At 41.5% G+C, this 26,251-nt stretch overlaps 1 protein-coding gene across 1 annotated transcript in view; it reads left to right on the forward strand.

Moving 5' to 3' along the window:
* Positions 1–15,918, forward strand: part of SLC38A1 (solute carrier family 38 member 1) — a 421,899-nt gene extending 405,981 nt beyond the window's left edge. Inside the window, exons 14-17 of the mRNA XM_086919085.1 lie at positions 10,155–10,296; positions 10,404–10,501; positions 12,683–13,227; positions 13,374–15,918. Coding sequence (XP_086775211.1) covers positions 10,155–10,296; positions 10,404–10,501; positions 12,683–12,781 — 339 coding nt within the window. The 3' untranslated portion in view covers positions 12,782–13,227; positions 13,374–15,918. The remainder of the gene's footprint in view (positions 1–10,154; positions 10,297–10,403; positions 10,502–12,682; positions 13,228–13,373) is intronic.
* Positions 15,919–26,251: the final 10,333 nt, after the last annotated feature.

The raw sequence follows: 26,251 nt of genomic DNA on the forward strand, positions 1-26,251 counted from the left end.
TTTTCATGCGCCTGCAGTTGCAAAGCAAATTAATTGAATTCTGTATTAGGGCTTGATTTTCAGACAGTACAACTGAGAAACAGTGAGCAGGGCTAGCCTTTCTTCTGTTTCTGAGCTGTGCTGCCCAAAAGGCCTCAGACAAACATTGGGTTAAATGAATTCTTTTTACACACTGCAGAAGTATAACAAGCATTTACAATGCAATGGTTTTGCCTTTGATAAAGTTAACGCTATTGGCATTGCTCTTGACATTATTTTTTTTAATGTTTTTTTTTTTAACATAAATAAATGGCATTGTCATTTACAATGCCACTGGCTTTATCTCGCAAATGACACACACAAACACCCACAGAGAGCCCCCCCAACACACACAGAGCCCCCCCCACCCACACACCCACACAGAGCCCCCACACACACAGCCAAACATCGCATTATATTACACCATCTTTTCCCTTTTGATCCGAAATAAAACTAAAACAAGAAACTAAAACGACACGTGTGAATGCTCAGGAAAGCACTAAATCCTCAAACTGACGCTAGTGATTAATTGTTATTATTAACGTAAACAATATTACCGATTAATAACGAAAGTTATAATGAACTGCCCTGTCTGGGAAGCTTTGATGAAGTGCGATTTGTGGAGAGCGTTGTTTTTTCCCTCACGCACTGCACGCACACTCTGTAGTAGTTTTATGGCTCATACGGCACCCTGGAAAAGCTTCGAAGCACCGATTGCAACGTTTACATGGAGGGATCTCTGGAGGTCGGGGGGAGGGGATGGGCATGTATGTTTTTTGTAACATTTTGCCATGCTGGAACCTGAGCGTGTCATCAAGGCGCCTTAACAGCCCAAGTAACGAACCACTCAATGTGATGGTCGGATCTAGCCAACTACTGTGATAACTAAATACATATGTACAGACGTATGTAAAAGATGAATGAACAGACACCCAATTACATGAATGAATGAGTAGGTGCATTAATGAGTTAACTATGTATATATATATATGATCGACAGACACAATCCAACATACGATATAAATACATGAATAAGACAAATGAATGAATGAATGGATGAACACACAAACGACACAAAAAGAGCCCCCCTCAGCCGAAAGAATAGATAGATAAACACATAATAAGTGACCATTTATTCTTTTAGTGCTTTTAATCACTTCATCTGCTTCTGTCTACTGAATATCACAGCTCATGTATTCTATACAAGAATACTGTTGGTTCAATAAATGAATTGAAAACGTGCCACTGTGTATTCTGTATATTTATGTGAGCACTTGTAAGCACGAGTGAATGAGCGAAAGGTTTTGATCTGGTTCCACAATCCCTGAGGGATCAGAGTTGTCATGTTCAGTGGGCACCTCGGGTCTGTGTGCTCAAACACATCGGAAACGCTCTTCCTCCCAGCACAGTTGTCTCCTGTGCTCACGTGCCTTGCGCAATACCCAGAGCTTTACAGGCTGCCTCTTCCAAGGGGCCTGTGAGGAGGAATCCTCCTGAAACAAGCATTTGCAATGCAAGTGGTCTCGCATTTACGCAAGTGTAAACTATTGGGATTGTAACTGACAATGCCTTTTATTTATGTTTTGGTTTGTACAACATAAATTAAAGGCATTGTCATTTACAATACCATTTACAATACCAATAGCTCCAAAACTCGCAGTTGAGAGACCTATTGCATTGCAAATGCTTGTTTAGTGTAGTATGTGTTTTTAGTATTAAGTGAACAGTAGGATCAACGGGTAGTAAGGGGTTATTAGAGTTCGGGAATAAGCAGGGTTATAGGGTACTTATATTTATTTTAAAAAGCATATCTCAAGTACCTTATAACCCTGCTTATATTTATACATATATCAGACCTGCCAACTTAGAAAAATCCAACTTGCAAAAATGTCTAATTGCGTGAGGAGTGGGGTCGGGCCTTGGCAGGGATAGGGCTTTGAGTCGAGCACTGTCCGAGGCACTTTAAATTCTCAGTAGCTCCTCCTAACACCTAAAAAACTAAGCTTCTGAGGCTGCTGCCAATGTCCTGGGAAGGTTTCACATCCAGGAATGGTCAGTAGCTGCACAGAGCATCCAAACACTTATGTGGAAACGTGTTGGCTGCAGGGGTTCCCAGCAAATTGTGTGCACACTGTGTGGTATCGACTTCTCACCGGGTGATTGTGTGAAGAGTTTCAATGTCGTGTCACATAAAATGGCACTGTGTGAGTTGGAAGGTCTTACATATATAAAATAATATATGTGCATGTGCTTTTGTGTGTGTGTCTGTATGTGAACTAATGCAAAGTATTGGTTTTGGTTTGAGTGGTGTGTTAGCTGTCACTGAGTGCAGATATTTTATGAGTACTTCTGCGCATGCTTTATGTTGGTGATCTCATGGATGGTGATGGTGTGCGTGGTAGCACGAGTTGCTAAATGGCAAGCCCTGTGAAGCAACTGTTACCACTGCACCCGCCTAAATGATGTTCATAATTACAGGGCAGGCATGATTCATTCTGCCTGAATCTCTTCTCGCTGACCAATTTTTCCAGACAAATCTGGACACAAAGTCAGCGGAATATCGAAATAGAAGGGGATTCCCCAAAGGGACTTTATGATGCTGGCAGGAAAGGGGAAAAGTAGCAGCTGAATAGAATAACGAACACCCTGCCAGGGTCAATTAGAAGGTCCCACAGGGGGATCCTAACATAAGAGTAACGAGTGACAAAGAACACCTATCTGAGCAGTATAAGTATTCATTAGAGATTCAATCCACTTTCTTGAAAAAATATATATATATTTTATTCACAATAGTTCAAAAAAATGTTTTTATACATTCTAAATGAGCAAGAGGTCATAAAATTTCATAAGTGCAAAACATATTTTAGAAAAACATTATTTCAAGTCCCACATGTTCCCTCAGTCACTCAACACATGTACTCTCATTCACAGCTTCAGACAGTCAGTTCATTCATACTACTCTTTTAAATTTGATACATAGCAGTCTGAGGAAGAATTTGAACAATGGCCCCTAGAGGCTGCAATAATAACATGGAGGCACGGTGCAGTGGATGGTATATCAAAGCTCGTGCTGCATAAGTGCCATCCAATGTATAAATTTTTTTTTGAACTATTGTAAATAAAATATATATATATTTTTTCAAGAAAGTGGATTGAATCTCTAATGAATACTTATACTGCTCAGATAGGTGTTCTTTGTCACTCGTTACTCTTATGTTAGGATCCCCCTGTGGGACCTTCTAATTGACCCTGGCAGGGTGTTCGTTATTCTATTCAGCTACAAAGTCAGCGGAAGCCTATTCTTGCACATTCATAAACTGGGAATCTCAGACCTTTCTTAGAGCTCCATGAATCATGTGAGACACACAAAGAACGACACACCACCCCCCTCACTGTCTGAACAGAGAGGGTTTCCTTTTGGGCCTAGTCCAGCACCTAGTTACCACAGCTGCTTCAAGGTTCTTTGGTTACACACATTAAGGAGGAAGGGAGCAACATAGGTATGAAAAGGATGTAGATTCCAGGGGATGTAGATTCCAAACGAGGAGTAAAGTGTGAAGGGAGGAACACTGCAACTCAGCGGCAGTTTATTGTGGGGATCTGCAAAACAATATTCAAATTATAGCCAAAGAAAACAAAATGGTGCAAGCATCAAATGCACAATAGATGTTCAATGGCAAGACTGGATTTTTGGACCAGTGGGCAAGGCAGGAGAGGTAGTCCAATTGCCAGACTGCCTGAATGGAATGTCAACAGCATGAGCAGTGGATACCCTTTTGCCTGGAGAATTGTTATACTCTGTGAGGATGAGACACATGAATGACCAAAGATAGCAAGGATGAAGAGTGCATGGAAAGGTAAAGATGTGGAGTTGCATGGAAGAGAATAGAGACAGTGCTCTGAAGAGGCAAGGTTTAGCGAAGTCACCCCAATGAAGAGCTAACCAGAGACTAGATAACTGACCAGAAAGCCAGAAGAGCAGAAACTTGAGGGGGGGAGACTTCTCAGATTGGTCAGACCTTTCCCAGAATCATGCTGACAAAAGTAATGCACAGGATATGACAGAGGACGATGCAGGAGAAGTGAGTCCACATGAAACCAGAGTAAGCATCAGTATAAGTGAGGATGGAGAGGGCAAGTGGCAGAAGGTACACTGGGTCATCACGTTCAAGAGAAGCAAGTGGCACAGATGGGCTCATTGTGACTTGTCTTATAACAGGTATAATGGGGTCATTTGTAGTAGACTGAACACATTGATGCTTTGGAGGTCAGGAGTCAGGGTTGACTCGTGAATCAACGATAAACAGTGAGGGTGGCCTATTTTAGAGGGAGAAATTTGCACATAACTTGGACAAGTGAGAGATGGCTCGTAGTGAGCAAGGGGTACATTTAGAGGACACTGAGAAATTCTAATTACTGTCTGCTGTATATACCGTTGTTTATACTCACTACCAAAGAAGGAAGATGTTTCTCTCTGGTCCCTACTAGAGCAAGGAAAGACCTGCTTAGAATATTAAGGAAAGACCCTCACCTGGGGTCCTTCAATAGCAGTTAAAAGCCATGTGATTTAACTAGTTACCAAGGAGTCCTCCAGCTTGATTGCAGCTGTGCTTGAGTAGTTTATAGTTATATTGCTACACCAGCGTCTAGAAAGCCTTTTGGTAAACAGTGGTATATAACTGGTGTTAGTTGGTTGCTTTTTACGAAAATAAACGGCCACTGACAGAGTTTAAGATGAAAGAAGCATACAGCATGTCGGTTCCAGTGCAGCTAACTGTAACGAGGTCCATCAGAAGAGGCAGCAGGCCGGGCCCAGTGATTGGAAAGAGGAGTTTTATGTGGCACCTTCAGGAATGTGAAAAAGAGTCCAAGATGGCCACTCTGAGCAGAATATTATATTTGCCACAATGTGGCACCGACTGCTCGCCATGCAGCAGATAATTTGAAGAGTCACAATCTGCTGAAAGTGATGCAATGATTTAGATGTGAATGGTACAGAATTGAGGGAGGCTGCAAATGGTGGGAGATGCAGACCGGGCGGGGAAGAAGAGGCTGCTTTGAAGAGGTTGTAAAACTGGGCATAGCAGAGGATATCAGGGTTGACAGGTTGAGGGGTTATGGCCACTGTGATTGGAGTCGAAACGCAGTGTTTTACTGCTGTTGGGCTGGTTTCCTCTGGGTGACAACTGGCTTATGGACATGCAATGTAGAGGAGCGACATTAATTGATAGTGCCAGAACAATTTAGTGAATTTCTCTTTGACTTCGGTAGGAAGTTTGCAGGTTTTGGCCATGTTTACTAACATTTCTGGTTCTGAAACGATTAGGATTGCTCAGAGGGTAAACAACTTCTGGATCCGGCAGGAATTATTGGGGTATTAAGGTTAAGTTTTGAAGCAGAATGGTTCATGGGTTGCTGGTGTAGCAGCTGGGACAATAAGTCCGATGCTTTCTGATACCCTGAAATGACTAGTTCCGTGTTTATGGCTATTGACGCGTGTGTAATTGGCTGTCAAATGTTAAGGAGCAGACATGTTTGTCCGATTGAGAAGCTTCTTGGTTTGAGTTTTATGGCTATTATTAGAAAATGTTTGGGACTCAGACTTGATGGAGTGTGTTAAAAAGATAGAGAAACCATCTATCAGAAGAACTGTGATTGGCTATATGTGAAGAGGCTGTGCTATGTTTCATATATGGATAAAAAGTTATGAGAAAAAAATTGGGGGCAACACACGAGCTGGCCAAACTGCACCACAGACATCTGTGTAAGTCTGAAATCATATGTGTGATTTAACTGAATCATGTTTATTTTGGTTATAGAATAGAGATATTATAGACCATTACTGTTATATTATAGGACCTACTGTTATGCTATTGGACCGATGCCTGAAATTTAGATGGGTAAGAAAATGGGGATTCTATTGCGCTATTCTGAACTTTGATCTTCCACATTTCAAGTGTGCCTGATATTTGTTGCAACGTTTGACCCATGAACGCAAACTCAACAAAATGCTTGGTAGTAGAAGTGGCATCAGACACCCTTTAACTCAAATGACACCACAGGGTTGACTCTTTACAGAGGTCTGAGGCCGCACTTGTTGGTCAGCCTGATCCTGTTTTGTGGGTTGGTAACTGTTCTGAAAAGGGTAGTTGGTAAAACATTAGAGGCTCAACCAGTGCCTGACAGGCCCCTCTGAGTTACATGTGTGATATTCGGCAAGGCCAGAAAATGCCATATGAATCGAGATCCTGGCTTCTGATTTTAATTACAACTGGGTAGCCGTAACCAGACCGGGCATTAGCCCGGCGCTGCCTTCCACCAGACAGTTTACAATTACGCCTTCCCTCGAGCTAAAACCACACTGCTCGCGACGTGTAATTAACAGCAACAACAAATGCTGTGGTTTTAAGAAAACAGTTATTGTGGCAGCGTCAAGCCTGATAATGCACATTACCTGCATTCCTCGCGGCGGCTCGCGCTAGGTGCCAATAAAATCACGAGTCAATCAATGTGCACTCGAGTGCCTCGCGTCTCCTTCGGCGCGCTTTAAATAATGAGATTGAGCCTACACGTCTGTGCATGGTGGAGAGCCCCGGGGACGCTTCCAGCGTCATTTCTTGATGTTGTTGTATATAAGACACAGTGAATTTTAGATAGGAAAACGCGCCTAATGCGGCGTTTCCCACCTGTAGCCATCCCAGACTTGGACATGCCCCTGGTCCGTTCAGTTTACGCAGGGGAGGGGGGGGCGGTATATACTACCCGGAACGTGTAACAAGAGAGACGATTCGTTCGGAGAGTTCTACCTTAGGTAACAACCTAAGGTAGAACTCTCCGAACGAAGCTTATCTCTTTTTATGCTTATCTCTTTTTAAGGCTTGGTTTCACACAACTTTAGTTGTCAGCCAGAGCTCGTCCTCCACACGTAAAATACACTCAGCCTGGATTTTAGCTCATAACTATGAGCAGTTATTATACGCCGGAAATTCACATTTATTCGCATCTCACAGGTGTTGCTTTCAGTGTGACTGGGAATTAATAACACAGTTGACTCCACCGATTATCTAAGCATTAAGCTATTCTTTGCACAATTATTTCGATTCTGTACATATCCCCATAACATTTCTATCCCCTTTATATATACTATGGAGATCAAAAACCGCAAAGATTTTTCTCCATTACAGTAAAAATGAACCTGAAGGATTCACGATTGTAGGTCAAAACGGATTGAGGCTACACACATTCCCATACAAAGAATTGTATGTATGCAAATGTACTACACTGAGGTGTCCTTTCATTCATAGATCAATAATTGCTTCGTTTTCTCGCATTACCAGCAAAGAACTTCACTCACTCAAAAACTGATGTGCAAAGTAAAACATCAGTTATTTATCCATTTAAAGGACAGCAAAGTGCACAAAAGAGAACGGGTAGTGGCAAATGTCACTCGTCCATCAATGTTTTATCTATGTTCCTATGGTTTATAGTGCCTATACAGCCTTCGCTTGTGCCCCTTACATCTGCCGCTCCCTTTCTCTTCAGTAGTCCAGCTTCAGAGTTCCCTCATGCGTTATTACAATTGGGATTGTGATATTCCAGAACGTATTATGCATTTCACGAACCCACATCTGCTGTGACAGGGTCAGTATACTTGCAGGTTTGTTCTCGTAGTACATTTGCTTCACAGTCTACGGCCCGCAGCCTCACCCCGCTCCCGCCTGAACCTGAACCTACATAAACAGTGGTGAGGCGCACTCTGGCGGGGGTTCCTTGCGACGGCGGCAATCTCTGGTCTCCCTCTTCGGCATGGCAGACCGGCAACGTCCTCCGCTTCTCCCGGGGCTCCCTCCAGGCCACGGGAGCCCCGCGTGGGCCGCCATACTTCTCCTGGGCTGCCGTCTTCCTTCTTACCCCGGGCTGCAGGGGGGGCGGGCACTTCCGGCCGGCCGCGCTAGGATTGGCCGGCCGGCTAGTCACTTCCGGGTCGCCGCGGGCAGCGCGGCGGCCCGTCTCTAGCTCAGGCAGACGGGCGGCGAAGTTTCCCGAGGAGTGGGCTCCCTCGCGGATCACAGAAGAAAACACAACAAGCATGCTGCAGGGCCCCACGGCGGCGGGACGCAGGAAGAGGTGGCCTGAGCTGTAGCCTAGGACTCGTGGTAGGGGCGCCGAGTGCCGTCTATGCTAGAACAGATTCGGGGGCGTTCCCGAGAACTGACTTTCGGCTGACGTCGCCAAATGCCAAAAATTCTCGGGAACGCCCCCGGATCTGGTCCTGCATTGACGGACAAACGTGTATTCCAATGGCTAGCCTCCATTTATGGAGCTAGCCAATGAAAGACGGGGGCGTATTCCAAGCCACATATACTATACTCATTAGATTAATCCTAGCACATGCGTACTTCGTACGCATTGGCTAGGCAAAACCTAAAAAAGGGTGCTTGACTCTGCCCTCAGCCAGAAAAACCCATCATTGTAAGGCCCAGGATAGTGTTGGCGCTTTGCTTTAATAAATACAGAGAGTGAATGTGCAGGGTCAGGGCCGTGTGAGTTACAAGGGATCAGGGCCCTGGAACAAAGAAAGGAAATCTTCTAAGGACAATATTCAAAGTCAAACCCATAAAGGTTTATTTGAAATTAAGAATCATTAAAGAACGCTCAAAAAGTAGTTAGTCAGCTTCAAAGCAGCATCAATAATACATCCAAATAAAGCCCTTTGTGAGAGGTCATAACTTCAAGGAATTAGCCAAACAAATATAGTCAAGTTATGTACTAGCATATGTCTACTGAGTTCGCAAGTCTAATAGAAATCAGAGAACAGTCCAACATAAAGATTGCTCAATAAGAAAAGCAGGGAAAGTCTACTTATAAAGTTAGATAATAGTCTGACAAGGAGATTGCTCTGTTGCAAAGGAACGTCTATAAGGAAAAATCAAATAAGAAAACTGTCGAGGAGTCCGGGTGAGCAAAGTCTGCATACATCAGGGAAGTGAAAAACAATACACTCGACATGGTGTGAGTAGTATCGTAGGGCTGTAATAACAAAGATACATGACAGAAACACCCTTAGCACTGCAGAAATTGTGCTACATAAAATAAGTTATTGTATGAAATGCCTAAATCATGAATACAAATTAATTCCCTTTATCTTACAAACAAGGGAAGTTGCATTGCACAACTAAAGCAAACTAAACACAAAGCCCTTTTAACTTAAATGAAAATACAGTTGCAGCTCAGACAGCAACAGCCTTGGATAGTGCACCATTACTCCTCAGGCAAACATATACATACAGTATAAGAAATAGCAATATGAAATAATGCCATTTCAATTATTTTATGAAAAGCAAAAACATTGAAGAGAAAAACTATGCATGTAGGAAACGTATTCATGCAGTTCTGAAAGCCACATTTTCTTCAGCAACGTTAAAATGGGTGTCAGGCAAACAAGCAAAGGCTCGGTAAATATTTGCGGCCCAGCTATACCAACCTAAATACATGTAAATAAACACCATTTGCAGAGCAATGAAATCCTTAGGGAACAAATTTATCGTGCCCTGTTATTGGAAATTCATGTGTGCCTTGTCTTCTACCTCCCTCTGTACAAATCGAAAACTCTCATTCGAAAGAAGAGGGAACTTTTGTCTATTTTTTATTTTTTAATTACATTTTCTAGCCCATAAATGTGTCAGCAGAGGCTCCAGTAAGATAATATAAATGTGAAAATCTATCCTGTGCATCTGCTTCATTCCTTGGATAATCTGCTTCTTTTTGGATAAATAGCTGTGTTGAATTAAGCAGCTACATTTTCCTACCAGAATAATACATTTCGCCTTCTCTAGTTTAACTTGCATTTCCTTTTATATAAAGTGCTTGAATTATATTTAGGTTAAAAGCCCCCAAAAATAGTTACCATGTACTTTCTTCTAACCAACAACTTAATCATATTTTTTAGGCAGGCATAGACAGGAACTCGGATTTTAGGCACAATGTCGTGAAGAAGGGCGATGTGCACTAAACACTAGGAGCTGACACAGGCGTTCGTGTCTGCAGCGGATTTGCTTGGTTCTAGCTACTGTGACTGAAGTGACATCATGAACATGGTTAATGATGGGGAACGTTTGTTTCTTTGTACCCTCCAGGTGCGGTCTTCATTGTTCGAGCTGGCCAGGAAAGCAAAGCCAAACATATGCCAGCATGTCACTGTGACATTAATCCTCTTAGCAGCTATAAACCTCTTGGTCATTTTTATCCCCTCCATGAAGGACATCTTTGGTGTCATCGGTAAGGAATGTGCTATGTGAGTGAGTAAGAGAAGCTGAAGAGCTGCAAGTATTTACTAAAGTGAGCATACTTTGTTTCTTAAACTTCTCCATCTCTCTGTTTTCCAGGTGTGACGTCTGCAAACATGCTGATCTTTATCCTGCCAGCATCTCTTTACTTAAAAATCACGAGGGGGGACGAGGACGAGTACAAGCAGAGGCTGTGGGTAGGTGTCAGAAAAGGGGGTGGTGATGGACAGAGTTTCTGAATTAAGCAGAATACTCCTACCCAGTCAACAGATCAGGGCTTGATCCATCACCGTTTTTTAGCTCACTGCACCATCCTAGCTCAGAACCTGGCTACATGCAAATTAGTCTGTCCCTGGCCCAGTGCATCATGGGAACAGGGCACACCAAACTACCAAGCCAATTCTTTTACTGGAAAGGAAACAAGCTTCCGGGGACCGGTTTCTGGCATTACAGCCGTCTTCGGCCCGGCTTGCTTGAATCCTGATGGTGCAGTGAGCAAGGGACTCATGTCTGAGTATACCCTTCCACGTTTATGGTGGACAAAACGATTCAGAAAAGGGGGTGGTGATGGATAGAGTTTCTGAATTAAGCAGAATACTCCTACCCAGTCAACAGATCAGGGCTGGATCCATCACCGTTTTTTAGCTCACTGCACCATCCCAACTCAGAAACTGGCTACATGCAAATTAGTCTTACCTGGCTACATGCAAATTAGTCTGTGGGTAGGTGTCACCAGAACACCTTTTTCAATTCTTATTTGGTAGGAAGTCTACATTTAGGAAAACGTTCTCGTTGCATGATCATACCACATGCTACAACACCCAGTTTAAGAGCAAGTCTAGCTGGCAGTTTGTCCCTGCAAGCTACATAGTTTATCGCCATGGCAGGGTGGCAAGACTACTAAATGTACATCAACCTGCAGACGCAGAGCTCAACGGGTTAAACCTGGGCAGTGAGAGAAAGTGCCACTACACAATTGAGCCTTAAACACCTTATAAAGTGTCATCCACCCACCCACCCACGGGTGGCCTCTTTCAGGCTGCCAGCTGATTAGATTTTTCAGTATCAATGTAAGTCTATCTATGGCGACTCCGAGTTTTAGGGCCATATGTATGAAAGTTTAGTTTTGCGATTCTCAAATAGCGATTTTTTGGGAATCGCTATTTGAGAATCGCAAAACACTATGTATGTAGGATTTGCAAATACTATTGTGAATCCTACATATTCCTTAATTGCGAATTGCGATTCGCAATTAAGGAATACCTCTCCCTTCATTCGTATGGGCCTAGAGGCCCATAGGAATGAATGGGAAGACATTCTCAATTTGCGATTCTCAATTAGAGAATCGTAAATTGAGAATGCAATTTCAAGGGTGTCAAAAGGACACCCTGTTGCTTCCCTGAAATGTGCATGTGTGCACGTGTGGCACACATACACGCCCTGAGGGCATGTATGTGCGTAACATGGCACTTTGAAAAATGCAAAAAAGTGCATTTTTCAGAGAAATCGCAAATTATCACCAACTAGAAGTTGGTGGTAATTTGCAATTCTTTAAGCCCAAATTGCACTTTTTCAGTGCCTCTTACATTGCATTTAGGGAATCGCAAAATTCGCGATTCCTTAAATGCAATCCCAAACTAAGGAATCGCAAATTTTGCGATTCCTTATTTTGTGAGGCACTTAGCTAAATTGCGATTGTGAACATGGAAATTCTGAGAATTTCGGCATTTGCGATCGCAATTTTGAACGATACATATGGCCCTTTGTCTCCGAAGACATTACCCACTGAAGACATAGCCACTGCATTGACACTGAAGAACAGAATAATAAGTAGGCAAATGTGGTCTAGGCTTTGGGCCTGCCATTGACATGAAACGAGAGAAGTACTTCCGTTTTTGGGTCACAGATGATCTCTAACCTGAAAGTAAGCCACTTACATTAGGTTTAGGCTCCAGCCTGACCTTAGACTCTGGGCTCAATTCTTGATTGAATTTGAATCGCATCAGTGACTCAGTAGTATAATCCTTTCTTCAGAATGCAACATATTGTAGGCTCCTACTGTGCCCCTACACTAAACTTTGATTCCGGAGACTTTCCCTTATTATAAATACACTACGTTCTCCAGCTGATTACCCATAATAGTTATTTTGGGTTTGAAGGCCTACCATGGAATATATGCTCAAACTAGCTGAAGAGAACTTGCCTGTGCAAAAATCTACGAATTAATTTCAAGCCGAAAACTATTTGTTCACAGCTTTTTTACCTTTTTATTTGACTTATGTTTTTCGAGCATGAGAGTAGAGCCTCACACTGTTGTAACTTTTATATGCTGCATACAGCTAGACCTCAAATAATCTATACATTATGTTTTGTTGCAGGCGTTCGCTTTCTTGGCGTTGGGGGCGCTGTTTTCCTTAGTCAGCATTCCTCTCGTCATCTATGATTGGGTGAACACAGGGGACAAAGAAGGCCAATGATGTCCGCCGGATACGGAACAGAACACATTCCCTTTGGCTGCTCACCAAAATCTCCATTACCCTTTTCAAATATCCGTCCTGGCCTCTACAAGTCCACAGCAATAAGAACGAAATAAATTGAATAGACATTGTTGTCTCTTCAGGGAAAAAGCAGGCCCAGTTTACTAACAGATGTTTCAATGCTTATGAATCAGCGAAGTGCCCCCACAGAATGTATCTCAAAGGATCTGTGGTAGCTTCCAGAACGGTGTTGTCCCAGAGTCTCAAGATTCATGTTTCAAAATGGTGGTGTTGCATTATATGCGATGCCTCCAGTAAGAAACATCCTTACCAGCTCTGTAGAAAGTCTCTGCCTCATGGTATTCTCACAGACGAAGATCTGATGGTGCTGCATGTATGCCCACACCCAGGTCATCGGAGATCATGGCGGAGGTAGACCTATCAGTGTTAACACCTTAGATGCGGCGCAAATATCCCTCCCCAGTGCTGCGCTGTCCATTGGAACTAGTGCTGAATGGACGTCCAATGGACGTGCGCAGCACTGGGGAGGTAGTGCTGCCGTCGGCCAACGCCCCGACGCAGCACTTAAGAGGTTAAGAAATGTTACTTCATTACCAGAACACCGTTTGTCTACAAGTGAGGAATTCTTGCACACTAGCTGCTGATAGGCAAGGAGGAGCCGAATAGGACTGACCATAGTGCAAACATTCAGCTGGACTTGCTGGTATAAATCATTGGCTATTTTTGTCTTTTGGAGGTTAAAGTTAAAACCACATATGGCATGGCCTGAGGGGAGATTTGTTATTTATTATGAACAGATTATTGTGCTCTAGTCTAACATGGAAATTCTCCATAAGCCAATGTCCAATAGCCGTAAGAAGTGTGACCCTATAGTAAATGCCTCAATTTGATGCTCATTCTCTGTCAAGAGGGAGATATTTATCATTTTCGTTCACATATCCCGAATGATCTCCCAAGGCAGCCAGTGAAGCCTAAGAGAAAATTGTGTCCGCATGGTACCACACCAGGACCTGCAGTGACAGAACTCACTATTTCTAGAAATAGCACCCAAACATCTTTTACGTGTTTCACTCATCGAGCCTCTGGATAAAGGAGTCACTCATGAATTTTCATTCTACAAAAAAATATATTTGCTTTTGCCCCCTGGTGCTATTTACTGTACTGAGATAAAAGTAATTAATATACATACTACCAGGCACAATCCTTTGAATTAGGGTTCAGGAACCCAATGAAAGAGTTAATTTGTGTAGGAAAGGTTGCAAAGTACTGCAGAGCCATGCACGCCGCTTGTTACAGTACAGAGCACCCTTTTCCAGACATACCCTACAGCCATTTGTGTCTTCCATGGTAACATATCAGTATCTTAAGTAGCTCTTAGAGTCAGGTTGCTTCTAAATGTTCCCAATTAAGACAGTGAAGGAAACTGAAGCACAAGGGATGAGGTGGGGAGTGTGGTCAAGTGTGAAACCAGAATAGGATCCACTGTCCATGAACTACCCACTAGACTAATTGGTCTTGGTTCGTGATACTTTAAACATGTTTAATATGAGATATGGCCGAAAGGGAAGCTTAGCTGTCAAATTACGCCATGCTACTTCTGAAACTTTTATCCAATCTTGCTTTTCAAACAGCAAGACATTGTGTGCTGGAATTTTTAGGCCCATACTTAAATAAGAGAAAATACAAAAGTCTCAGAATGCAAAGTTATTTTACTGTAGGTCAGGGGCTGACTGAAGTTTTAGTCCATTTGGCAGCTATAAAGAAGGATTACTTTGAGACTACAAAAACATTTTTTTTTAAACAAACACATATTGTAATTTCTTCTGATTGCATTTATTTTTCTGATTTAAGAAAACAATACTATCAGTGCAAATATTTTACCTTAAAATCGCATCCTAGGAACACCATTTCATATTGTGAGTAGTGCAACTATTGTATGTTTCTTCAGAGATGTATTCTTTAAATCCCTATGAAACATTTAGTGGTACCACAGAGAGCACAATGTGCTTCGTAGTCTTTCTTACATCACAAAACTTAGCACATCAGGTGGCTAAACTGATAGATTGTAACCCCTCATAAAGAGAGCTCCCAGGCCAGGCATAGAATAGTAGCCTGCTAACTCCTCCCACCCCATAAATAATTCAAGCCTCACTGAAACCAGATGGGCCCAGTTTTCATTCAAGTATTTTGATCAATCTTCAGACAGCCATTAAGAATATGCCAGTTAGAATGATTCCAATAACGAATCCACTTCTAGATGAGCATGCGGTCAGTTTCTGAGAAGATCAAATACGCAAATCCGTCCAGAAGTGCAAACGCTGTGGAGCTCCTGGACCAAACGGTATGCCGCAGGCATTGTATAGAACCAAACCCACTTTCTGTACAAATAGACTGACTGCGGACTTTAACTGCGTTGTGCAGCTAGAAACTATCCAGGATTCATGGAAGGGCTCAATTATCAACCCAATCTTCAGAGTGGGGGGCCGTCAACAACATGAAAAGGATTGCCTCATTACCCTCCTAGATACTGACGCAAAGCACTTAGCAGGCCTTCTAGTAGCAGAGCTAACTCTTTGCTCAGAAAGAAAAAACATCATCCCACCAAACCAAACCGGTTTCACACAAGGAGAAGGAACGACAACGAATATTCTGGCAGGTTCTATAATAATAGGCAAATTAATCAAATAAGCGAGCTATATCTGTTTCATGGACTTCAAGGCTGCGTTTGACTGTGTGCAACATAACCTCCTTTGGCAGAAATTGTCAAATTGGTGCATACTCCCAGGTCTTTTAAAAGCAATACAGATGCTTCACAAAAGCACCTGGACAAGAATAAGAAATGGGGGCGGCTCTTTTCAGCTAAGAAAATATTTGCCTCTCAGGGTCTGAATCCAGGTTGCGTGTTGGTACCATACTTATTCAATCTGTTTCTGCCAGACCTATCCCTGGCCCATAATGAGGTAAATGTCCACGCCCCAAGGCTAAGGGACTACATAATTCTAATCTTCAGTATGCGGATGATGTGAATCTACTCAGTGAAATGAAAGTTGGCCAACAATGCCTCATTAACAAATTATCTAAAAACTCAGTAGGTAACCGCAGACAATAAACCAAAAGAATACTAACAGCATGGTTGTGAGTAGCAGAGTACAGAAAAAGTACCAACGGTATTTACCAGGCCATCAGCTGGAATTGGTGGAAACCTACAGATACTTTGATTCTTATTCCATGACTAAGAATCCTTTCATCAACGTAGACAGGGGCTGCAACGGAAGGGTAGTGATCTAACCCTGTCATATCGAACCTAACAGAGATCCTTGGATGGCCCAAGCTGTACACCTCTTTTAAAGGTAGTAGCAGCAAAACTAACCCCAAGCCTGTTTAATGAAAGTAAAGCTCTAAGAGGCAGAGGCACAATGACCCTGAATTCAACCATCACAAACGCTTATCCTCTTTGGTCTTCCTCCTGACACCTCTCCAGCTCAGATCAGACTCGAGTTTGGTCTGGTAAATCAACAAGTTGCTAGAAAGAAGGAATATATCAACACAAGCAAGAGAATTCAATACTTTGTAGGCAACCCATTGAACAAAACCCTCTGGTACAACATTCAAAAAAGCCAAAACGCTCCTGCTCGTCTTTACCTAGGCTCTGCTATTGCCCACTCCTCTCAAAAGCATGATTGTTCTGTCACATTATGAGACTGAAATATTCACCTGGGGATGAATGGGTGCCTGGTTTTAAAAAGTGGAATACACACAGTCATGTTCTGAAGAACACAATGGTAGATAATGTATTTATATAACAAGAGAAAATTCAATTACATTGCTAATTTAGGCACAGCTTAAAAATGTCACAGAGAGTTATTAGCGTTTTAGGAACTATGTAGCAGGGGGAGAAAGGAATATCAGTAAATGGTTCAAAAGTTGGAAATACTATACTGTCAAAGTAATTTATTAATGTTGGCGACCATAACATTGCCTAGAGCAATAGCAAAAACAGACAAAATCAAAAGTTACAATAGTCCTCATGTCTAAATGAAGGAATGCAGCTATCTTGTTCCTGCTTGGTCACCAAACAGATCAGTCTGATGCATAACTTAGTAGGACAAGCAGGGAGTTGGGTAACAGAGAAGGACATAGAGTGATGTTCATCTCAGCAGATACAGCACATGACGCCCAAGATTCCAAATATCACTGGCACTTAATGTACACATATTGAAAGTAGACAAGGAAAGGCAACACTCTGTGCCATCAGTCTAATGGCCACAATCTACTGAATGTGTTCTTTTATGTAAACGCAGGTGGGACTATTTCAAAAGCATCTTGCTAACTGTGACTGATTAGAGACCCACTTGTACCATATTATTACAAATGTGCAATGTCCAGGACTGTCCAAAGTAAGGAAAGGAGGAGTTTGGGGCAAACTCTGTTAGTATGCTGTGCCTGTTTGTGATTGCTTACCAGAAAACCCAGTGATTTCAAATAGTTGATCAAAGATTAATGGTGTATGAAAATCGTTGAATATGCTGTGACTTGTGTAGATGGTATATATCAATGCATTTTAATTTATTCAAATGTATTTATTTGAAACCAACGAAGCACATTTTTTCTGTTTGTATCATTGAACGTTAAAGAAAATCTATTTATAGTTCATTCTCAATGTGTTTTGCGGCAGGTGGGAATAATCAAGGCTGGTGCCGTTTCCACTGGCCCACGTGTGACAGTTGTACTTTTAATGTTTTGATTGTTTCGAATTGTGAACAGAAAGATCAAAGTGCACAGTATCTGTTGCTATTTTGTATTGTTTATATGGAAAGCTTTACTTTTCTTGGTGCAGTATTGTTACTCTTCGCCATGCACAAAAGCTGCAGACTTGTATTCGTACCATAGCAGGACTCGTGCTTGCAGCAGCACACCCCTGGGATACTAGGCCACCCCTAACACCCCTCTGTACATGTCAACTTTGTTTTAGATATTTCCCTTCTCACCATCAATATCCTTCAAATAACTCACATATTATTTGACAGAAAGAACGTAATACTCCCTGGTTTCACAACATACGGCCACATGTATCAAGCGTTTTACCGTTCGCAAACGGGCCAATTTGCAGAATTGGCCCGTTCGCGAACTGTAAAAAGCCTTTTGAGATGCATCATCTTAAAAGGCATTATCAAAATAGGGAATCACAATTTTTGGGATTACCTATTTTGCAAATGCATTTAGGGAATCGCTATATGCGATTCCTTGAACGCAATGCTGGAAGCAAAAAAATATTGCGACCTGGCTTTAAGGAATTGCAAATTACCACCAAGTTCAAGTTGATAGTAATTTGCGAATTCCTCGAAAAATGCACTTTTTAGCATTTTCCTAGGTGCCATGTGGTGTACATACATGCATATTTAAGGGTTCCAACAGGGTGTCCTTTTGGCACCCTTGCAACCTTGAAATTGAATGGGCATTTTGCGAGTACCTATTGGGCACTCGCAAATTGCGCATGCAATTCTCATCCATTCCTATGGACCTCTAGGCCCATAGAAATTAATGGAAAGCCATTCCTTATTTGCGGCTCGCAATTTGCGAGTTGCAAATAAGGAATGCGTAGGAATCACATTTTATTTGCGAAACCTAAATACATTGCATTTTGCAAGTCCATAATAGCGAATTAGTAACATTTGCTATTAAGGACTTAAATTACAATGTTGATACATCTGGCCCCAAGATTGCAAGTTGGGTTATAGCACAAATAAGTAGTCCATATACTTCTGATTTTCTCTTTGCCTTCTGGGGCTTGAAAAGTTTGTGTTGCCCTGCTAGAACAACAAGAAGCAAACTGCAAAAGAGTACAGATATGATAGACACCCTAGATGAGAGGCTGTTCTATAAAAGGAAGTCACTGGTCAGAGCCTTTTTAAAAATATGAAAAATAAAACAAAAACATTGTCAAGTAACATACAATCTGTTTATTGAGGGCCTGATTGGGAACAAGTTAGATGCCATTCTATTCTACCCAGGTAGAATTTCTAGGTGGCCAGCAGCTTGCAGCAAATCGAATTTCTATGTCCAATGAGAAAAAAGGACATTTTTACTGGTCAAGTAAAAATAGTAACTTCAAAAAATATTTACAATTAGACACCAGTAACCAATTTACACATGCAAACGGAATCAACTGGAATTTCCTTCACAGTGGTTTATTAGATATCCAAAACAAGTATTCCAGCCATTGAATGCAGTACGAACCATTCATAATTGGAATTAACACCAGAGTTCTAATTGTTCGATCAACTCTTATGGCCACATTTACATTTTTTTAATAAACTCTTCTTATTAAATTTTTTGCATTTAGTACAAATGGGAAACATCCTTTACAATGAAACTTTTACGACGCAAAGCTATTACAACGCAGGTTTTACTACTCATACCTTTACAAAGCATTACACTGGGGGGCGCTCTAGGATAGGGAATAAGTTTAATTTACTATCCAACACCTTCCCTAGTGTCCACGGGGACTGGAGTTGGAATAGTAAATTAAACTATTCACTATCCAGCACCCCAAAGTGTAATGCGTTGTAAAGGTATGCGTAGTAAAACCTGCGTTGTAACAGCATGCGTTGTAAAAGCATGCGTTATAATGTCATACAACCAGTACAAATACATCACTGATCCAGGTAAATTACTTTAAGTGTGTAATAATATACAGTAAACGTTTAACTTAACATTTATGTTTGCAATGTATGGATTTCTAAAAAACGAAAGTATGGAAAATTCTCGCAAGCTTACAACCAAAATTCTGGAAGTTGCTCTGCTGCCATCAAGGTCTTCTTTTGTTAATAATTGTAAGCCACTCTGCTATTTTGTAATCTCATATGGAGGCTGAAACAACATTTTCTCAAAAGAAAATGTCTCTGGGTATACTTTTCAGGAAATGCCAATTTCTTTCTCAGCCATCTGTACATTAGATGGAAATACTGTGCATGTTTCCTAAGATTTCTGCCGATATGGTGGAGAGGATCCCTAAAAACCTTAATTGTGGCATTTCACTTATGCCAGTTCTCATAAAAAGGAGGTAGTGCACTCCATTAAACGTGAAGGAACACCATGTTCCAGGCTCCTGACAATATTAGGGAGAGTGAGGAAGAAAGGCATATGCAGGCATGAAGATCTATCTCTAGTGACTTAAGTAACTATTCCTTATTGATTTCTGTCCTGTGTATGGTTTTCCACAACTAAAACTGTTCTTACTTGCTACGATTTAATCCAACACCCAAACTTCGAGCTGTCAATAGAGCTTGGGTGTCTAGGCTCATGAATATTTGTTAAATTCCCATTAACTGGTTAAACTAGTGTTTAATTCAATCTCAGTAGATACAACTAAGGATCTTCAGCACATCGCTACCACGTGGATAAAGAGCCGAATTTTTAACTCACTTTTGACTGTTTCAGAAGTCGACAGTTCTTCTGTTTCAACCTTTTTCAACCTCAAGCAGATGGCTACTTCGAAAAACTAGCAATGGTACAGCCAATCAGTCTTGCTTGCACAATTGTCTTTGCCAATTTCTTGTTTAATAATTGTGTCCAGTATCATATATCTTTACACTGCACCAAAAGAAAACAATTGGAACTGGCAACAAATAGCAGAGGACCTCAAATCCCTAACCATTCATCACTCAGCTATCAATTCCACATTGAAACCTCTACATTGACTCTAAATTTCCCCTTATTTCCACTTCATGAAAGCTTTTCCGTAAATTTCTGGCATTTTCTTACATTTTTATTTTTTTGTACCAGTGCTGCAAGGTCCTATCCAGAAGCATGCCTGCCCAACTCTTACTTCCTGTTCTTAAATCTACTTAGAGTCATGTGAGCATTGGCTTCAACACCAAACAATGTTTCAATGAACTGTCTTCCCTTTATTTGTCTTGGGTCTTTGAGTACAATTTAGAACAGTAAATAGCAAACACCTTGAATATTTGGGCAACTACTTGTTTGTTCTTGAATGACCATGAAACAATATTGGGATTTTTGCCAAGGAACAAATATTGGGAGCAAACGTTTTTGGTTATTTGAAGTAGAGGTACTCTATAAATAGAAAGCAGAGATCAGTAGAACAATATCTTGGCTGTTTATAATGGACATCTTTTTGGCCCTTGCTGCTATATCCTTCACTTTAAATGTTATATGTTTAGATTCTTAGATCGGACATCACTGTATTCATAATGCTGGTTTTGTCCCATTGTGGTAGGACTCCAGTTAGCTCTTCCCCTAAATGATTTTATTTTCACAATTGTGGTCTGGAGAACCATGCATATTGCTTGATGCAAGGTTCTCATAGCTGTACAACAAAGGGAGTGGGGTGTTTTGGGACCCTGCCCATGTATTTCTGTGTACTCAGTCCAATGCTGCAAACAACTTGCAGAAAACGTTACCCATTTTGTAATAATGCAAAATCACTTGTGCTTGAAGGGGTGGTTTTTATCCATAAAATGCTACAGTAAATTACACAAACTATCAAAATAAGTACGGTAAACTAGAAGATAATGAGGCATGTATGGAAAGGATCATAATTGTACTCAGTATAATATATGTAGTGTCACTTAGCTTTTTATATTCTGATATGAAATCTATGCAGCTGTCATGCATTGTGTGAAATATGTTTTGTGTAAATATATTGTAAATATATAGCTGGCTGTATATTTTTGCAGTTGTTTTCCCTGATAAAAATGATTAAGTGGTAGTAATGCATATGTATGTACACGTTCATAACATATATATTTGTATCTCTGTGTTGGAAAGCCTCTACAAATATAAACAATGTAGTTGTAAAATATGTGAGTCACTCTAAAATATTGGGTTACTCCCCTTCACATCTAAAACTGTAATTATTTAGGTCACATTGTAATGCTTTGAAATTATTCAAGAACTGTGTAGTTTTAACATAGATATTATCAGCTTTCTATAATAATTTATGTAGAAGATATTTTTACATATGTGGCAACATTTGGAAGTATCTCCACAGTGGATACATGAAACTGTAGACATGTGCATAGAAATGGACCAAGAATATTCATGTAATATTCTGTCTTTATAAACACAAGTACAATATAATTGCACAGTATTTCTGTACATTTCAGGTTGTCAAACGGGTCTGAAAAAGCTTATGTGTTTACCTATTCAAATGTTCTTTTCTGGCTGAAGAAAATCAAGGTTGTATAATATACCGACAAAATGAGCACAAATTTACAGGGGTAGATATGATGAAGTGCTTTAATGAGCAGTAACTGTACATTACAATGTTTACATGCGTTGTCTGTTTTGTTTTTCACTGTTACCTTCAACCAAATCTAATGTCTGAAATTTATGTTTTCCCAAAAACTTGAAGTTGTTCACTTAAACCTGTTTTGTAAAGTCTGACTGTATTTTAGAGCTCATCTGTTTTAATCCAAATTCTGGTTTTACTGATGTACACTCGTTCAACCACTTGTGTTTTTCATTAGTATCATTGTGAATAATACGTTTGCTTCTGTCAAATTCCAGAATACTTTCCGCTCTTCTTAATAAAATAACTGAAATGTAAATTTTTGTTTGGCAAAATAGGAAGTCAGTTATCCTTTATGCTACATTATGCCGTGCTTTTTTTTATAACTATACAATTCAGTAATCCTCTCACAAATGAATTAGTGTAATTTACATTTACATATTGCATTCCTTTTTAACCTCTTTACTGCAGCACAAATTCCGCCACAGTGCTGGACATTCCAATTGCGGGCGTGGTCATGACGGCTCCCGGCCTTCATGTGCACACGCCTACCGAGACTCATGATGGCCCGGAGCCGTCATGAGCATGGAAGAGGTTAACCTTTATTTTTATTACCAAGCAAAGCCATTTTAGTGATATTTCATCCAATCAGAAAGAGAAATGAGAACTACTACTACACATTTATAGCCTACTAGAAGCCCGTCCCAACGTTGTCCGGGTATGAATTGCTGCCGGACAGTAATATATTGTTTTGTAAGATTTCGTTTTGATAGCATTTCTTATCTGTGACAGGCCTGTGAAACGCTCCGATTTACAGTGCACTGCTGATGCACTTAAGAGTGAGCATTCAGTAGTGTGTGAACTCGAGTTTCCCTACTTTATTTTTCCTTGCAATATTATATAGCGCGAACTCGACAACATGGCATGAGCACAATTTAAATTACAGAAGAGCTCATTCATTTGTGGTAGGCACGGGGAGACAAAGCGATTTGCCTGGAATCACAGGATGTTGAGCTGATGCCGAGATTCGAACGTAGCTCCCTAGCTCTAAAGTTCTCAGTTCTAGAACTTGTGGCGGGAGGTGTGTCTAAAAGTGTATGTCGGTGCTGGCCATCAATGAGAGAGACCTGTGCATTTTTCAAATGGGTGGTGAAAAAATATGAGTATGTTGCTGGAGATGTGGGCCGCCATGCCACCAATGTACTTACCGGGGGAGGGTAAACACCCATTATTCCGCAACTTTCTTTCCGCATACCATCACTCCGCATACTTTCATTACGAAAGTACCATGACTTCGCAATGCCATTATAACGCATGGCATTACATTTTATATGTTTTTACCACGCATACATTTACAACGAAATTCGTTGTAAATGCATGAATGGTAAAAGCATGTTTTTAAAAAAAATGTTTGGATAAGGTAAGTATGGGTATAGGGGTATATGTTTTGGGGTACTGAGGTATATGTTTTGGGGTGTTTGGGTATTTTAAGGGTTCAGATATAGTTTTGGGTTTTGGGGTACAGGGGTATTTTAAGGTTCAGGGCTAGGTTTGGGTTTTGGGGTACAGGGTTATTTTTAGGGTTCAGGGCTAGGTTTGGGTTTTGGGGTACAGGGGTATTTTTAGGGCTAAGGGATAGGTTTGGGTTTTGGGGTACAGGGTATATTTATAGGTTGAAGATGGGTTAGTGTTTAAGGGTGTTGGGGTATTTTAAGGAGTAAAGGTGGGTTATGATTATGGGGTGCAGGGGGGAAACATCCTTTACAATGCAACTTTTACCACGCAGTGCTTTTACATCGCAACTTTTACAACGCAAACCATTACAACGCATTGTGCTGGGGGGCGCTCTAGGATAGGGAATAGATTTAATTTACTATCCAACACCTTCCCTACTATCCACGGGGACTGGAGTTGGAATAGTAAATTAAACTATTCACTATCCAGCACCCCTCAACACTATGCGTTGTAAAGGCATGCATTGTAAAAGTTGCGATGTAAAAGCATGCGATGTAAAAGCATGCGTTGTGATGTCATACATCCGGTGAAGGGATATTTAAAGGGAGCAGGGTGGGATTAGCACATGATATGAGACATGGCAAAAAGGGCGGAACGTACCACACGCCCCCAGTGTTTGTCACACTCCCAGCACACACCCACAGCACAACGCAGAAACACCCATAAGGGACTACTTTGCTGGCACTGTTCTTTTACCTTTTAAATGTATATGGTGGGCGTCTGCATAGCCTATGTACTTCTGCTGCAACTGCACTTCCAAACGCTGTATTGGGTGTTGTGATTGGTGCTGTGGTTCCTGAGATTACCCGCCTCAAAAGTTTGGGCTCTCTCTTTATTATATTAGTATGGATAAAAGTCAAATGTATATTAAAATTGTCAAACAGAAGTGCCTGATTGCAAATGCCTGTTACTTTGTGATCCATGTGCAAATACCTGTTTAAGCAGGGATTGCTATTATAAGTGGGAAGATATTTATTGCAGCTGGTCCTCAATGTATCAGGGGAAAAAGAAGGCTGGCTATTTCTGTGGGTTTTGGTGCATCAGCACCAACATCTGCATGTTATTCCCCCAAAATTCAGAAAAGGCGGTAATTATAGTACTCTACAAATACCAAACACCTCCGGATTGGATTTTATAAAGTGAGATAATTATCACTTCCAACATTGACCACACAAAATCAGGCCCAAAGAATTGAGAAGGATAGTTGTTTTCTATATACTGGCACCAAGTTATATTAATCTACATTACCAGAAGTCCATTCTTTCAACCCTCATTGTATAGTCCTTACTCACAGGTTTGTCTTTAAATCTTATTCCAGGATGATGGACTCCTCATTGCAATGGTTCAGGTCCTTCAAGCATAACACACACTTTGGAATCCTTCATGACAATCTTGTAACACAAATGGCCAAAATGCAATGTGGTGTGACTGAATGTTCAACACTGTTGGTGGAATCTTTGTCCACAGGCCAAAGCAGGTTAGAAAACCAGCAGGGACTTGTAGGTCCTGGAATAAGATAGAGGGAGCCTCCCTGGAGGATCTTTTGGCATCATCCATGGTCTCGCTCCCATTGGATGTGGACAAAGCGGCGGTCACCTATTCCAACTGGTTAGACCATGCTTGCTGTAGACTAGCTCCACCAAAAAGTTGCCGCCCCACTCGTATGACTCCATCGGCCCCCTGGTTCTCAGATGAGCTCAGAGAGTATAAGCTTGTCTGTAAGAAACTGAAACGTGTCTGGCGGAAAAATTACAATGAGGCAGACAAAAGAAAACTCAAATCAAGTCTGGTGGTATATAAAGACATGATTGGGAAGGCAAAACAAAGCTACTTCACCGACCATATCACTGGTGCCAGGTGCTCGCCTAAGGAACTATTTCATACGGTTGCGAGTCTGGCCACTCCGAAGCCGGCGAGTACACTGCCCAGTCTGGAAATGTGCGAGGATCTAGCTCAGTTCTTCCTAAGCAAGGTTGAGATCATCTTTAACTCCCTTGAAGGTCAAGTTAGGGATAACCTGCCAGTGGCTAGGCTGGGGAACTCAACGGCCACCTCAAAGGAGGTCAGGTTTCGGAACTTCTCCCCGGTGAGCACGGAGGAGATCAAGAAACTGCTGGTAGGTACAAAATCAGGCTCGCCCCAAGGCCCTTGCCCAGCCACGGTGGCAAAGTTATCCGCAGCTCCGATAGCCACCACATTAGCAACTTTGTTCAACAACATGTTTATGGCTGGTGAATTCCCATCTAGCTGGAAATGGGCCTCGATCCTTCCTCTGTTAAAAAAACCCAATCTGGACATTACTGATCCTAATAACTACCGTCCCATCGCCAGACTACACTACCTGCCAAATTAATAGAAAGAACCATGAAAACTCAGCTCAGCGCATTTTTAGGCGCCACACAAGCCCTTGATCCTTCGCAACATGGCTTCAGAGCAGGTCATAGTACCGAATCTGCCTTAATCAAATCATCTGAGGAGATCAGAAAAGTGATGGACGACGGGGGTAGAGCAGCCTCCTGCTGGATCTGTCGGCCGCCTTCCACACGGTCCACCACACGATCTTGGTGGACCATTTGGCCTGCGGGATACAAGGAAAGGCCCTTAAGATCCTGAAAGCTTTCCTCACTAACAGGATCCAGGTGGTGGCACTGGGGGAGTTCGAGTCTAAACCATTAAATATT

Source organism: Lissotriton vulgaris, chromosome 1_1 (genome assembly GCF_964263255.1).
Source record: "Lissotriton vulgaris chromosome 1_1, aLisVul1.2, whole genome shotgun sequence".
In the NCBI taxonomy this organism is placed as follows: Eukaryota; Metazoa; Chordata; class Amphibia; order Caudata; family Salamandridae; genus Lissotriton; species Lissotriton vulgaris.